Source organism: Meleagris gallopavo, chromosome 3 (assembly GCF_905368555.1).
Source record: "Meleagris gallopavo chromosome 3, MGAL_WU_HG_1.1, whole genome shotgun sequence".
NCBI lineage: Eukaryota > Metazoa > Chordata > Aves > Galliformes > Phasianidae > Meleagris > Meleagris gallopavo.
The window spans coordinates 26,205,453-26,222,521 of record NC_139406.1 but is presented as its reverse complement, the minus strand read 5'-3'; the positions used below and the strand labels follow the sequence as shown (position 1 = coordinate 26,222,521).

Below are 17,069 nucleotides of genomic sequence, written 5' to 3'. Positions count from 1 at the left end.
ATTAAACGTCCTGTTTAAGCAAGCCCTATTTTCCCAGAGAATAAGCATCCCTATCATAGCAAGCCAATTTACACTTAGTCCATAGGAATATGCCTCATAAAAAATGTGTATGGATGAGACAGTACAATTCAAATGTTACCTTCTTGCACACAACATTTTCACACAGATAAACATGCTATTTCATTTCCAAAATATCCTATGAAGCCTGTCACTCTGGAATCTGACTTGACATCATGTCAAACCTTCATATTGAAAATTATTTTATTTAAAAATTATTTTTTCAAAAGATACTGTCAAAAGTTCTGGACTGGTTCAGCCTTGTTCTATGACTAATGGGGTAGGGAGACCCATGGACCCAAGCACCAGGAGATGGGGAAGGGAGAAAAAGGTAAAAGGTAGAGAGATGTGCCTAAAAACAAAACAGTGGCAGCGAGCTAACGGAGGAAACTGATTTACTATATATGATAGTGGAACGTGAGATAACACAGTGTAATACAATAAAGGTGGAATTGAAGCTAGTAAATAAAATGAGAGAGAGATTGTTCTAAAGGCCTTACTCTAATGCTGAAGGCGAGACAGCTAAGGAGCACACACCACAGAGATGAGTGGAAAAAGAAGGGGTAGCCTCATGACCCCCAAAAGATTTTGCCTTTCCCTTTCAATGGAAAACAGAGACAGAACAGTGAAGTCTCCTGGGATCTGTAGTTCGCTCTTTCTGAGAACCAGGTACCCAGAATTACTGACAATCCATGGAACTGCAGCATTAACTCTTTAACTGACAATGCACTACATGATGTTATGATGTGGAATACTGATAACAAAAATCATAAAACCACAACAGATATTAATAGACAATTAAAGAAATATTACCATACTGTCTCCAATCCACAGTTGGGGGCAAATTCAGCCACAGAATGAAGTTATTGAGTTCATTTAGGTAGGATGGCAGTGAATGGAAACCTTTTTGGTTATACCACACCTGAAAAAGAGAATGGAAATTGTGAATCAAAAATTGAAAGAGTCTGAACACTGATCTGAAAACACCTATAATTTAAAGAATTGCATAAAGATACTGAAGATGAATTCTCCTTTTAATGCACTTATTTACAGAAGAAGATGGCCTAGGCAGAACAGAATGATTTTATTTGTACCAGTCTTTCAACAAAATGCAGCAGGTTGTTTTCTACTATTGGGGTTGCAAACTTAATAATTAACTGAGATTCTCTGGTTTAATGAAACAATTTTTTACTTCACAAATGTTTGGTTGAGCAAATAACACAGGATTACAATGTAAAAGCAATATTTTCCATTTTAAACAAAAACATAAAAAATGAGGAAAAATAGTGTTATAAGTGAAGCATGTTAATTATTGACATTCCAGAAAGACGTTTCAAAGTAATACCTGCAAGTGACATATGGCATAAAATGTCCAAAAACAGACCATGTCCAAGAAAGTTGGGAAAGAAAGAAACAAGGATGCACTGCTTACACAGTGAGTATGAAACTATGCCAGGAAAGACAAAGTTGACTCTGCACCTTTAAGAAGCAATTATACTTGATTTCCTGAGTGAGGATAAAAGTAAATACACAAAAAGTAAACTTTAAATCAGACAAAGCAAGTCTGAGGACCATAGGGAAGCATTTCTGATGTAACATACACTTTATCTTTAAATCAGGCAGAACTGACCCAACTTGATAAATATACTCTAAATGCATATTCTCCTAGGATTCCATGTGCAAGAATCAATGTCAATAGGCTAATTATGTCCCAGAACTTACATGGAGATCTCAGTTTTCCTTTTCCTTTGGAAATCAATTTCATTTCTGTGCTTCCTTAACTGTTAATCAAAGTGCCTTTAACCCTACATTATCCATACCAAAAACTAGATCAGAGTAAACAAAGCATGTTTGTTTTCAGTGTTGGAAGCACATTTAAAATCATCTTCAATTACCATCCACTCCTCATTGGATAGCAAGCTTTCATTTCCCTTTTTTGTTTATGCAGTTGACAAACTCTTATCTTTTTCCTATTTGCTATCAACTATTTGCTAATATGCATTTTGTTCATCTCAGGTTGGTGCTGGGCAGTTCTCACTTAGTCTCTGGACTACGAGTTGTATGTCAAAGTGCATGTTTTTTAATGTAGATTGTCTCTCTTGCCTTAATTTAATCTTCCAAGATTTCATTTTTCCTAAACCTGTTCTGAAATTACAGTTATGTCTTGGAAACTTCCATGAATAATACCTTTCCATCACTCAGATGCTGTTTTCATCTAGTCCTCTTCCACATATATCTGCTTATTTTATTTTTTTCCCAAATTAGTTGCAGATAATAGTGTGTTGTTTCCTTCTAAAATCCAGCACAATCCTTACTTAGACACTAGGATCCAGACTTTGGCTTTTCCATTGTGTTCTTCTCCATGCTTCCTAGTGCAGGCTATCTACTCTTCAGTTCTATTTACCTCTCCTAATAGTTCTTTCCTTCTGAATTTAATTTCCTCACTATCTACTTGCTTTGATCTCCCCACTGCTGCTATGAGGCAAGGTCTGAAACACTCAAATCCTCCCATTTAGTTCCCTCCCTACCCTATACCATGCTGTCAAACTCTAATCTGAGCTTCACCATCACTTCTTTTGTCTCTCTCATCCTTAAATATTCTTTGCCATAATCTCCTTTCAGTATTAGTACACAAATGTACAACTTTGGTCAAGTATCACTACTCTTGCTTAGAGTAGCTTTCACATTTTCTGCTCTGTTCATGATATGGTCTTAACAGTTTCCTCAAATCTCATCAGCATTCTATATTCCCACCTTTAAAGAGTAGAAAAGAAATATTTCACTTTTTATAAACTTGTATACAACTCCTTTGCTTTCCTCCAGGAATGTCCACAAATTACTACACAGACTAGGTCTCCCATTCTTTAATCAATAAGAGAGCGCTTTAAAGAGATGAACTAAAATAAAACCCATATCCTGGAAAAAGTGCAAATTCTTCCACTGCTGGATCTCCTGTACAAATAGGTACCAGACAAAGAAAAAAATGTTCAAGGCTAGCCAGTCTTTTCCACTCACCAATTCCTCATTTCATCTTGTTTAAAAAGATACGTGCAGAATAGAAAGTTATAAACGCACGATGAAAATCCAATCCAATTTTGTTCATCATACTGAATATGAGGCAATTAAGGAAAAAATAAAACAAAACCTTGATGACACGTTCTCATTTAATCGAAGCAGCGAAAGTCTCAACTATTCATAGAATGCCTTAGGAATAAAACAATGTGACCAATATTCAAATGAAAATACAAAAAAAAAAAAAAAAAAAAAAATCCACACTACAGCATTGTATATAACCATACATTTCAATATCTCACACAGTAATTGGAATTCTGCATTCAAAGTATATTATATAACTGAATCAAACCACCAGAAAATAACCAAATTAAAGGTGGTTCTTTCATTGCTTATAATAGAGTGAAAGGAAGAACAACTGAGGTTGCTCTCTTCATCATAATATACATTTAAACTTTTTTTTTTTTTTCAAAATCCTTTTGATTTTTTCTATACTGGTTACAAAGCTAAAACATAGAAAAAGACATATATTATTTCCATCTGAAATATATTTCATCTTTCTTGTACGCCTCACAAGTGATTATTTACAAATGGCAGGAAAGAGATAGGAATTAGAAAAATACATAGAGCAAGATTATTAAATTTGATTTCTTACAATTTCATCATCCATCTATCTATGACTGATAAAATGTGTTCCCAAGGAAAAACATTACCCATCTCTAAATTAAAACTAAATACTGTAAAAATATCTTTCCCATTATTTCACATCATTTTAATCCACAATTAACATTCTAGAATTATGTTAGACCAATGTTTTGATTAACCTGCGCTCTAGGAAAAAAGGAAAAAAGATGAGGACAGGCAGAGAACGAGCATTAAACAGGAGAGATGTATCTTCCTTTAGACATTTATACTATTGCTACATAGTAAAGACTCAAATTCTAGGCTTTCATACAGAACACTTCAGAATGCCACTAAAGATTGCCTGTCTGGACTATTTAAAACTTATTTTTCCTATTTAGAATTGTTACAAATAACAGTAACTATGCAATCATTATGGAATACTTTTGCTCACAATTACCAAAAGAAACAAATACATGGTCTGAAAATCTGGAAAAGTCGGTGAGGGGGGTGGGGGAGAGGAAGAACATTTTGAAGCAGAGTTGTGCTTTTGCCATATAACATCATCATCATCAGTGAATGTCCACAGTCAATGGTTTTAATCAGTCAAGTCTGGCATATGGTAGACAGATTCTTCTCATAGAATGGACAAATTTGGAGGGGGCCTTAAAAATCATCCAGCTCCAGCCTTAAAAATCATCTAATTAAAGGCCTTGCATAAGTCCAGGTAGACACCATCAGTCACACCACCTTTGTCCACCTATGTAGTCACTTCCTCATAGAAAGCCACCAGATTAGTCAGGAAAGATCTGCCCTTGGTGAAGCAGTTCTAGCTGTCTCAGATCACTGCCTCACCCCAAGTGTGCCTTAACATCTCTTCCAGGAGTATCCACTCCATGATCTTCCGAGGCAAACCTGTAGTTGCCTGGATCTTCCTTTCTCCCTTTTATTCGACATGGGAGTGATGTTTCCCTTTTTTTAGTCACTGGAGACTTCACCTGACAGCCATGATTTCTCAAATATGATGGAGAGCAGCTTGGCAACCACATCAGCCAGTTCCTTCCAAACTCTGGGATGCATGTCATCCAGTCCCATAGACTTGTAAACATTCAGACTGATGAGGTGGTCTCAAATTTGCACCACTCTTACACAGATTTTGCTCACTCCGTCCTGCTTAGAAGTTCAGGGAAATGAGAAGCATTAGAAGTTTCACTGGTGATGAAGGACTGAGGTGAAGAACTCATTAAGTACCTCAGCCTTCACCATGTCTGAAGAGGTCAGCTCTCCATTTTCATTTATCAGAAGGGATTCACTTTCCTTTGCCTAACTATTCTGAGCAATGTATATAAGGAAACCCTTCCTGTTGTTTTATATATCCCTCACCAAGTTCTATTCCATCTGCACCATGGCTTTTCTTACTGCATCCCTGCACATCCAGACAGCATATCTATACTCTTCCCAGGCCACTCATCCTTACTTTCACTGCTTATACTTTTCCTTTTTCTCCCCTTAGCAGAGAGCAACACATCTTTGCTCAGTCATGCTACTTTCCTGTCTCATCTGCCTTATTTCTTTTTCTGGGAATGGAGACCTCTTGTGCTCTCAGAAAGGCATCATTAAATTTCTGACAGCTCTCTTCTATTCCTTTGCCGCTAAGGACCATTTCCCTGGGGATCTCACCCAGCAATTCCTTAAGAAGCCTGAATTCATCCTCCTCAAATTCAGAGTCCTGACTTCACTCTTTGCCAAGCTCACGTTCCTCGAGATCGTGAACTCAACTATTGCATGGTTAGTGCAGCCCAGGCTACCTTGATCTTAATCTCTTTTATGATCTCTTTTGCACTGCTGAGCAACAGGTCCAGCAGTGCTTCACTTCTGGTAGGTATGTCCAATACCTGAACCAGAAAGTAGTCACCAATGGACTCCAGGAGTCTCTTAGACTGTTTGCAGGTCACTATGTTGCTTTTCCTTGTTATCTCTGAACACATACACATTCGCTGTTGGTAAAGACTGTTTCAGAATTCGAATAGGTATTTTTAATTTGAACAGGAAATATAAGTTGACTAATGGAATGGGGAATAACAGAAAGATTCCAACATTTTCTAAAATGAAAAGAATCAAACGGTAAGTCTCTTCAAATGCAAATTTCTCATTTTACTTCATATGAAACAATGTAAATGGTACATTCACTGTCTCATGAACAAGCCTGAAAGGTCAAAGTAAAAGTCTGGTCATTAATTATTGAAAGGTTAATGCAATAATTTGACACTGTATCAGTTGAAAGCCACTTCCAGGAGGTATTTTAGATAACACAGTGCCCTTTATAAATCCACTCCGATATTTTCTTTGGCTTTGAAATATGAAGCTTACTCACAAACATAGAATTATAATTTATCCTTTTGTCAATACCAGGTGGAGCTCTATGCGTAAGACATTAAATAAATAAATAAATAAATAAATAAATAAATAAATAAATAAAGGACCCTGACAAAAACCACAGTGCTTGCATGTCAAAACAATAGTTTTAAAGATATAAAGATACAGAGGATGAAAACGGCAGTCAGAAGAACACATCTTACTGCAATCCTCTAGGACTTCAAATTACTAAGTAAGGGGTTATGGAAGTGCAGTTCATAAGTATAAGAAATCTGGAGGTAAAAGAGATTACAAATGACCTAAATGAAAATATTTATAAGGCAGAGTGTGTATATTTGATATTTTCAAACAAAAGTACAATGAAAGGGCATTGCAGTCAGATGGCAACTTGCAATACGGAAAATGAAATGATGTTGACAAGAGTTGGAAAATATCTACATGCTATTTTAACTGCACTTTGCACCAAAAGGGAATTTGAGATAGAGCTGAAATACACTTTTGTTTTTCTTCTTTATTTGTAAGAGAAAATTGCGGCTAGTGCCAAGACCAAAATATTTTTAAGACAGAAAGATCTTTCTCTCGTACTCCAGTTTGGAATCCAGAAGGTCAAGTTTCACAGCTTCCTCTAATAAGAAATCTTCTGCTTGCATAAAAAGAGAAGAGGTTACTGAGATTCTTCAAAACTGCTCCCCTCCTTACTGGCCTTACATTTCAGTGGTCCTCAAAAGAACTTCGCAAACCATTCACAAGAGGAAAAAAATATTTTGTTCTGAAAATTCCCCATTAGCCTCTGGATCCCAGTCCAAGTTTTCACATCTTTCCAGTGTGTACAAGAAGTCCTCTAGAAAAAGCTCCTGACTTCATCTGCACTTAGAATAATCCTTCTGTTCCAGGTTCTCAGGGTAGCTCTGTGCAGAACTGCAAGACAGGACAGTCCTCTGTCAGAGGATACCCAGATTTCACAGCTCAACCAATTTCATCAAGGTGCAAGTTCCTCTGGGATAAAAATGGGAAGTTGCATGGTAGTTATGCGAAATTAACTTCCACTTCTTATGTAGAAGTAACAACTCCCAGAACCTAAATCTCTATATTTATAAAACAAAGAGTGGGAGTGGAAAAAAAAATGTGAAAGGAAAAAGAGAGAGAAATGCAGCAAAGAAAAAAAATATTTATTGCAAAAATGGTACAAGGTCAATAACAAATTTCTGAGACATTCAGTTGATACTTTCTTCCCCAGTTCAGACAGTCTCACTCCAATTTATAGGAGGGAGAGGAGATTCTTTTAATATATGTATACCTGATGGCGAGATTAAGACACAATGGGTCAAATGTTAGCCCAACCGGTTTATTACAAATCCTAGTTGTGTAGGGATACAGAGAAGGGAAAATGGGCAATAGAAAAGATGGGAAATAAAAGCAATGAGTCCTTATAGGAAGCAAGAGAGAGACAGTCACCACCAGAATTCCAGCACTGCTTGTAGTTTAGATTTTGATCTTCAGTAGTGATGGGTTGTTTGAGGTTGTTGTTTGGATGAGGATGATGACAACGACTGTACCAACTTATAAATAAGTCCACAGTGGTTGAATCAGCTCTCTTTCGAGTGACAGCTCAAATCCAAAGTGGCTGAGTCAGCTCTCTCTGGAGTGGCAGCTTCTGGCTTTGGAGTCAGCAGAAACTCCTTTGTTCCCAACTTCCAGGTCTTGCCAGCAGATGAGAGGGAGCAGGGAGGTGCCCATGTGCATCCTGTTCTTCACAGGATACAATGATATCATTCCCCAGTCTCCCATATGAAACTGAAGTTATTTGGTCATAGGCCAGATCTTCCGCTAGTAAGTGCTTCTGAGCACTTTCTTCAGAAGGCAAACCGTTTCAAAGAAATGCTTTCAAATGTAAAATTGACCACAAAGTGATGTTGATTGCCACACTGCGACACTCACCACTTGCCTCCTGCATAAGTCAGAGTCTTATCGCAAGAAATGCCTCGGAAAGCAAGCTTTGAACAGACACTGACTTTATAGCGCACAAATGAATATAAAATGATATTTGCACTTGCTACCTAAAAAAAATAGTTTTAAAGATGAGCTCAGATACTGAAATAGGTTAATGGGATAAGCAGCGGAAGTCTTATCATTTGACTCATTTAAAACTGCTTTTCAGAACATGGGAAATTTTCAAGAATTACAGACAGAGAAACAGATCGTAATAGATAGTTATTCCTCCAATTTATAAATACAAGAATTTTATATAATGATTTATTATTTGCCAAGTGCAATGAAGTCTGGACCCTGAAGAAGCAAGAAATGCATGCATGTGTGCACACGTGCAATCCTTACCTTAACCAGAGGCTTAGATTTGATACTATTCCATTTTTGTTCTTGATATTGAGAAGCTTTCTTCCCACCAAAAGACCAACCACCATATCTGGTAACAGACAATAAGGTGATAGCAAGTTACCCAGCTTAAACTCCATCTTCCTTAGCAGTCTTTTTTTGCAATGATAAAGTGGTAATATCTAAATTAACACATTATTTTTTAACTGAAATTACTATGGAAAGAGCCATTGACAACTGCTGGAGGATTCTGGGAGAAACTGTCATACAGGGGGTTCCATTTACCCTTATACAAGGCAACTCAAGTTAACAAAAAACAATTGATAAAGGCAACTGTCCCCTTACACAGGCCTGTGCTTTGGATAGGAAAGAATTACTATTGGCTTTTTTTTTTTAATACACAAAGGATAAACTGCTTTGTCATTTTAGAATTAGGTTACCTTTCTTTGTTGGAAGGTCTCACTAAATATTCTTCCACAGTCAACCCTGAGAGATTGTATAAAATATTTCCTCTCTTATTTTTCACATAGGGAATAGAGGTATTGAAACTTGGACACATCTGGAAAACAGTATACAGAAAATAACTGAAGTGGCCTTTAAAAAATCATTTAAAAAATCAGCGTCACTAAATTTAGCCTTTTTTTTTTTTTTTCAAATTTGTACACAGTTTTTGCAGCATTGCTTGTCAACTGAATTTAACTTTTTTTAGCTTCAATAACTTTTGAATAAATTATGTATGGTTTCATTTTTATAAAGCATCTCAAATAATTGTAACTGTCACCTACATATGAGCACCACCTTTGATTTTCCTTGCAATCCTGTCAGTCAGTTTTGTTTTGAAAACATCAAAACTTAAATATAAATTTAGACAGGATTACAGCAGTGAAAAAGACAACAAGACTTCTATTCACTTTTGCGCCTGAAAATAAACACAAAAGGCACAAGTAGAATATAGGATGAAAACAAAAATTCTGATTCATGCACTGAGGGATAGTAGTAGGGGGAAAAAAGGAAGGTGTTTTCTAGCAATTCAGTTGGATATTCTCACAGTTATTATGATGTGATACTTGAGAAATATCATAAAGTAATAAGTATATGCATAAAATCTGAAAATTTGCCATGCTTATTTGACATCTTCACCCTACATGTTATAAATCAGTATCAGATGTTCTAGCTTTCCATAGCTCACAGGTAAAATTTCTGCCTCCACTGACAAATTACCTTTGAAGTTCCAGTTAGTGGATCTCTCCCTGACACTGAGCCCCCACCTTTTTATTTAAGCTTGTTTTATTCTAAGTATCATTCTACAGTATTAGAGGGAAAGGTGCTCCTTGCCCTGTAAAGTCAAAAATTAGTTCCCCCTTCCAATTTTCCCAAAATTTCAGATGCAACTCTCACTCCAATAAATTTATCTCCTTCATAAGGATATAAATAATTGATGAAATGGTCCCATCAAGGCAAATAACTTAGTTCATACACAGTTTCACATTCCAGTTTATTACTCAATATCAGAACAATTCAACTGGAAAAGTCACTAGTCAAAAAGGTTAGAAATTAATTAACTTTTTCAAAATTCTTCCCTGAAAAGCTATTTTATTTTCACATATACAGTTCAAAATAAAAATAAATTCTAACAATTAAATGGTAGTCAATCACAGATTCCCTTTTAGCTTCTAACAGCTAGAAACACCTGCCCTTTCCATTTTAGAGTAGGTAGTTTTTCAGGGAATCAAGTGTAATGTTTTAACTTTATTCTGCATGACTGTTTTGTAAGCAAAGTCCTATATTATGTTTAAAGCCAAGTTGCATCTGCTGAGAAGAGTTCAACTATCTTTGATTCCTGCTATTTCAGGTCAATCTAAAGACATTTCTACTATTCACAAACACACACTTAGATATGTAACAAAATTGTGCAGGCTTTTTCTCTGAATACCTCAGAATACATAAGCAAATACTAGATGAGATAAAGCAATATCTGGTCAGAAAAAAAAAAAAAAAAAAGTCAGTGTTCTAAGCATTTACCTCCTCAGCTATTCCCCTGCCCCTTCAAAAAGAATAGTTCAGGTACTGCATATAATACACAACATTTTTTTACATAAATACATACACAGAGACATACATACCTCCTTTGCAGACGTGCATCCACATGAATCCAGGAATGAATCTGATTCCATCTGCCAGCATGAATTATTTTTTCTGATGGGAATAAACATAATTATATAAACAACCATCAAGAGAAAGTAATATATTATAGAAGAAACCCAGAGTAATAACCAAATCTGGAATCTTGAGACCAGATTTAATACCTTCCTAGTATTTTACCATAGCAGCAGCTGAATCTGAAGATATATCAGGTATTGATTATTTGAGTTCAAAGGAGATTCACAACAAATATGTAAGTAAAGCAACAAAGGATTTGCATGCTGTGTTTGCATCAGTAAGGTAAGTAAAGAATAGTTACCTTTAGACATCTGGAACTCTATCTAACAAACACCATAATAATTATTGTCTAACCCTCACTCATACAAGACAAGAGGCTTATTCAAAATCCTCCTGAAATTAATGAAAAATCTGTCAGTGACATCTAAAGGATTTGAATCAGACCTTTAACAGTTAAGCCTATTTACACATATTCTATCTGGATACTAGCTCCTTAGTCAAAGCAGATTTAACAGAATCACATTCAGAGGGCTGGAGCACAATGAAGAAAGACTGTGAGAGATGGACCTCCAAGCTGAGATCTTTGTTGAAGAGAAGGCTCCAGGGAGACCTCATCGACCTTCTAGTACTGAGGGAAGCTAATAACCAAGATGACGTTTTACACAGTCTGAGTGACAGAACAAGAGGTAATGGCTTTAAATTATAAGAGCAAAGATTTAGGTTAGATGTTAGGAAATTCTTTACTCAGAGTGTAGCGAGACACTGGCAAAGGTTGCCCAGAAAAGCTGTGGGTGCCCCATCCCTGGAGGGGATGGGCAAAATTGGATGGGGCCCTAGGCAGCCTGAGCTGGTGGGTGGCAGCCCTGCCCAAGGCAAGGAGTTGGAACTAGATGATCTTTAAGGTCCATTCCAAACTACACTATTCTATGACTGCTGAGAGAAGACTGAGACAGTTCACACTAAAAAGAAAAAAATAATAAATTCACTGCTTCTTTACATCTTTTGTTTTTATCTATGCTTCTATTTTCTCTTTTGTTTAGGTATATGTAATCAGCAAATTTTTCCTAGATCGAAGATAAGGCTAATCATTTTTTTCTGTTAAAATTTCAAAGAAAATATAATTATGCTAGATTTATTGATTTTCTCACTACTATCTGCATCTCCATTTCAAGTTAGCAATAAGTATTAAATCAATATAGAACATTTTAAAGTAGTTATATTATTCAGTTACCCTTGTTTTGAATGCATGCATGTGAAGTCCCAGTCAAAGAAATATCTCAGTAGAATCTGAGAAAGGTTTCCTAGATTATCATCTTCAGTGCTGTTCAAAGTGGGCCAAAGGGTAAAGGGGTGGATTGAGGAAAGAAACACAAACATGTTAATTTGTCTAATTCTAGTAACTTTCAGCCTCACAGTTCTATGTGTTTTCTACAAAATGAAAGAACTAACAAATCTCTGCATAGGAAACATACAAAACAAGAAAGGTATTTCAAAAACTACATCTGAACTTGTAAAGAAAATTCAATGCAATTACCCTTAAACAAATCTAAACTTCTTCCCACAACCATTCTTCTCATTACAGACATGTTTTAAGTGCTTTGTGTTTCATTTATAAATTCAAACATCACCATATTATCTTTATAAATGCATCTGGATATTTGTCCAATAGATAAAACTATCTGTCTGATTTACAGGTAATACAGAATAAGTCTACTATAAGCTATAGATATTGTAGACAAATAATACTTTAGATGGTTTCAAAGGTAAAAATAAAAGAAAACTAGAGGTTCAGCTAGAAGGACACAAACTTCCTTAGTACTGTGTGGTACTGTTTAACCTAAGAACTTTTTCAGACAAATACTGATCTAATCAATTAAGTAGGCTGAAGCATGCAAAGACTATTTAAAATGAACTTAAACATTTACATACATGCAGTCATGATCTGTAGTGAACGCAAACTGCTCCAAAATCTGTCCTTCCTCCAGCAAATACTCCATATAATGCCTTTCTGGTTTTTTGTTTCTCTCATAAGTCCCCCCCATAATAATCTAAAAAAATGTACTAAACAACTGAAAAATAAACAGCTATTGTAAAACAAACACACAAAAAACACAAATGAACTTATCATTATTTGAAGAACGCAAATACTCATAAAAATATGGAAACTCAAGGCTAAAGGTCCCAGAAGCCTGGATATTGATGATCAATGAGTTCTTTACCTAAAGAAGGATTCTGCATTCTTGTAAAGTCTTGGTGTCAGCTTGAGAGAAGGATAATCAACAGCCAGAGGCTTCACACTGAACAAGGCCATTGCCAGTGCAACAAAGAGGACTGGCAGAAGCACATTTGACAGACTTCCTCTCCAGTCTCGCCTGAAGTGGTGAAACCTCTTCAGTAGAAGGGCAACAATTTGTGCAAGAATGAGATTAGTTCCACACACACGTGAGGCATCCATAAGTGAGATATCTGTAAGACAGAAATTAATAAATAAACCTGAAGAAAATCAAATTACATGAGTTGTATTTTCAAATATAAAACACAACTTCTTGATAGGAAAGAAAAACTACACAAATCTATAATATCCAACTGGGTGGAGCAATACAAATCTTCCCCTTCTCAGTAAAATTAGTTAACTGCCTATAAACCTACGGTCGTATCTCTGTAACTCCCTGTACACTAATAAAGGAGCACTGGATACCTATTTGTCTGTGGTCTTTGTACTGTTATATCCATTCCTTGTGCACTGTCGTGTTTGCTCCTAGACAAATAACCAAGAAACATGGTTTCTGTTAGCACCAAGGTCACGATCTGCAACAATTGAAATCACTAGCAGCTTTTTCTCAGGGATTTCAACAGGAAGTCTTCAGAGTATGTTACAGCACATAGATGCTAGAAAGGTAAATTCTCATAAAAGCACTCCCTTACTTCCTCTGCTCATAGAGGACTGATAACATTTATTCATATGTTAGTTAAAGCAATTTTCACAGCCCCAGTCAATGGACTGTCACATTCTCATGGGAGCGTTCCCACAGCTTACTGACATCTCACCAATCACATTTTCCTGATATGCTCTCAAAGAATTTAATTTTGTTGCTCTTTGTGTCTACTGTTGCGCTTGAGTGTGTACTTGTGAGACATACCAATCACTTGGCCTCTATTTTAGGCTGTAATGCCTTTTAGGTATGTACAGGCTATTAGCAGCTTCTCCAGCCTTGCCAGACTGAACATACCTTCAGCCTCTTTTCCTCCTTAGAAAGGAGCAGTCTCAAGCAGATTTATCACCACAGAAATTTGCACTGTAACAAAACTGTACAGTCTGTTTATCATAGTGCTCAAAGACATATCATATTTTACAATCCCCTGTGATTTGTCTCTTATAGCATTCTATATACTAAGACAGCACTTCCACGTTACATTTTAACAACTACTTTTAAGAGAGCTTTCAAGTAACCTTAAATTAACTGTCTTTCGCTTTGCACAGTTTCTCCTAGTTTACTAGAAATTTAATCCCAGAAGAGAGTATCGAAGGACAAACAAGGGGAAAAATTAAAAAAAGAGATGTTGAATTTCTGACAGAGTGGCCATTCAACAATACAGCTCAAATTCTGTGCTTTCTAACAATCAGTATGTGGACTGTAAACTTGTAATTTCTTAAATTAAAAACTATATGTGCTTTGCTATGGAAAATTTCAATCATATCAAGTAAACACATTATGGGAGATCTCAGCATCTATGGCATGAGAAGTCAAGTGGGAGGACTTCATGGTGGCATGGAATATATTGTGGGCTTCCAAAACTAAGATTTCTGGAAAAAGATAAACATCACATCCACCTTCAAGATGAGGAAAAGAAAAAAAAAAAAAAAAAAAGCATTCTGATCAGCCACAGTTCCTGGGACAGTTACAGATGAAATCCCCCAGAAAAGTACACCGAAGATACAAAAAATAAGGTGCCTGAGAATAGCCAGCATGGATTTGCCAGTCAGGACTTATTTGGCCCACCTAAGAGCTACAAAGACAAGATTGGTTTAGTGAACGAGGAATGAATAGTGGATGTTTTTTTTCCTTGACTGAATGCAGCCTATGACATGGTCTTCCACAACGTCCTTAGAACAACTAGGGTGACAAAGACAACAAAGCCATGCTCTCTGCACCATACTTAGGACTGGATTGGTGGTACTGGGTGCAGTAAAAGGGCAGTTGGTTATAGTGTCCCTAAAGGACAGTGGTGAGGAAAACACTGACTAACAATGATGGTTAGCATGTGCTAGCACACCTGGTAGAGACCCGCATGTTTGGAGGTGGCTGTAGGGGGTGGGCATTTGGATGAGAGCCACCTTCCTGTAGGGTTGGTGGACAGAATGAGTTCAGAGACAGCACCCAGAGGCAGTGGTAGTACTGAGTAAAAGAGTTTCTACCTCAGGTAAAATGCAAAAGAAGCAATGGGTACCAGCCAGGATACAGGAAATTCCTACTCAATACATCATGAAAAAAACTAACTGTTGTGATAACCAACAAATAGGAGACCAACGCAGGCAGAACAAAGCCCTGAATAACCAGTTCTAAGTTGATTTGCTTTCAGTAGGAACTTGGACAAGATAATCACCAAATGTCTCTTCATATCCTAATAGCTTCTGTTTCAATCAGATTCCAATTAATTCTTAGTAATTAATTTTATTTCTATTTCTGGAACAGAAACAGTTATTCTTTTAATGCTGATACTGAGTGGCATTTTTTTATCTTATATATTCTCATAGAACAGAAATTCTGACTATTAGCAGTTCTAATCACAGACATGTCCTACTAGCTTGACAACTCATACAAAAGGGACTCAAGATTTTAGTCCTTTGTGCAGAAAAAAAAAGTCGTTACAAAATTCAGACAGCGGTCCTATAATCAAATGTCCTAGTCAAGAGCATTTGCAGTTTGAAACTTGGCTTTCTACAAATTTGGTAACTAGGAGAAGACAACCTTAGTAAAAGAATATCTTTTTAAGCAAAATTTTATGGAAGCTTTTTGAATTACATCATATTATGGTAAGATTTTCCACAGTTAACACACAGAGGCACTTGAAAGAAGAATAATTTGCAAAGGATGGGTGTTTTTAAAATAAATGAGAACCTATATTTCTAGCTGAGTGTCTCTGCAATTGTAAAACATTCTATCTCTCATTTATCAAAGCTTTCAAAGTACTGAAATGCAAGAAAAGTACAAAGCAGCAGAATACAATGAAAAATCTGCCATAGTCCCAGATCTGTTCATAGATTATAAGCATGAAATGTGAGTGAAAAATCCTTCAAAATGTTTGCTCCCTTTGAATCTCTGAAAGAGGGCTATCACAATTACTTTCTAAGGGCAGGAAGGGAAATCAAAGCTGCCATTCATGTTGTTTCTTGACAAATGGAGCAGAGAGAAAAGCTAACAAATTCATTCAGATTGCAATAGGAAGAGAAACTGTCGTTCTAAATAATAACAATGGTTCATTTGGCCCAATATCCTGACACTTTTTCAATATTTCAGAAGCTGGCCAGCCAAGACGTATCACAAGAAGATGCAATAAACCATTATATTAAAAGTATTTATTTGCTTCAGGCTTTTCTTTTAAAACTTTTTAAAATTATTGACTTTTCGAAGTCCATATTCACTATATAAATCTCTGCAGAATGTGTCAAATCATCTTATATTTTAATCTTTGTGACCTTGCAGTCTTTCATGCCATTATGTTTCATGTTTAAAAAAAAAAAAAAAAAACCACACACAAAAAAGCAAAACAATAACAGAAATCACTACCTTGTTTATCTGTTTTGAATTTATTTTGTTTGATAGTGCTGGATACAATCTTAAATCTTTTACAGGAGATGGATTATAGGAGCTCCCAATCTATCTTCTGCATACACAATCTCAACCTCTCAGTCTTCTCTTATAAAAATCTTCATAGCCCTAATCACCTTCACCATTTGCCTCAAATCCACTTATATTACTACCGTATGAGTCTTGAGACATATTGTGTTCAGTACTGCTGTCTATCAGATGTGAAAGTGCAACTGATTTGTATAACAGCATTATACATTCATGTACTGATCTCTGTATTCTCCATGCATCATGCCATTTTGTCTGACTGCAGACACACTGTAAAAAGTAGTCTGTATTGGGCTTTCCATAACTGACTCAATAATCTTTTAAGATTCCTGAGGTATTAAGTTACTCGGCACAAATAAACTTGGTAGTATTTATGTGTACACTTAACATTTAACCCTTGGTATCTATTAACCATATTTTAATTTACTTTTATTTTAGATAGAACCTACAAAATTAATGTTTGCTTTACAAAACTTGTAGCTTTTTTGTAATCATTTATGCACTACCTACATTCGGTATGTATGTCAGGAAACTTAAATGAAGCACATAGTTAATGGGAACATACTTTCTGATTACCATTAGTAATACAATCCAGAATATTAGATAAAGACTAGTTGATATCTGTTATAGTGTCAATTTTTATGCAAAAGGTTT

At 36.0% G+C, this 17,069-nt stretch overlaps 1 protein-coding gene across 1 annotated transcript in view; it reads right to left on the bottom strand.

Annotated features, from left to right (window-relative positions):
* Positions 1-17,069, bottom strand: part of ABCA13 (ATP binding cassette subfamily A member 13) — a 196,859-nt gene that overhangs the window by 83,164 nt on the left and 96,626 nt on the right. The window contains exons 42-47 of the mRNA XM_085219910.1: positions 12,777-13,023; positions 11,789-11,878; positions 10,521-10,593; positions 8,838-8,956; positions 8,401-8,488; positions 871-979 (exon numbers count right to left, since the gene is read on the bottom strand). Coding sequence (XP_085076036.1) covers positions 871-979; positions 8,401-8,488; positions 8,838-8,956; positions 10,521-10,593; positions 11,789-11,878; positions 12,777-13,023 — 726 coding nt within the window. The remainder of the gene's footprint in view (positions 1-870; positions 980-8,400; positions 8,489-8,837; positions 8,957-10,520; positions 10,594-11,788; positions 11,879-12,776; positions 13,024-17,069) is intronic.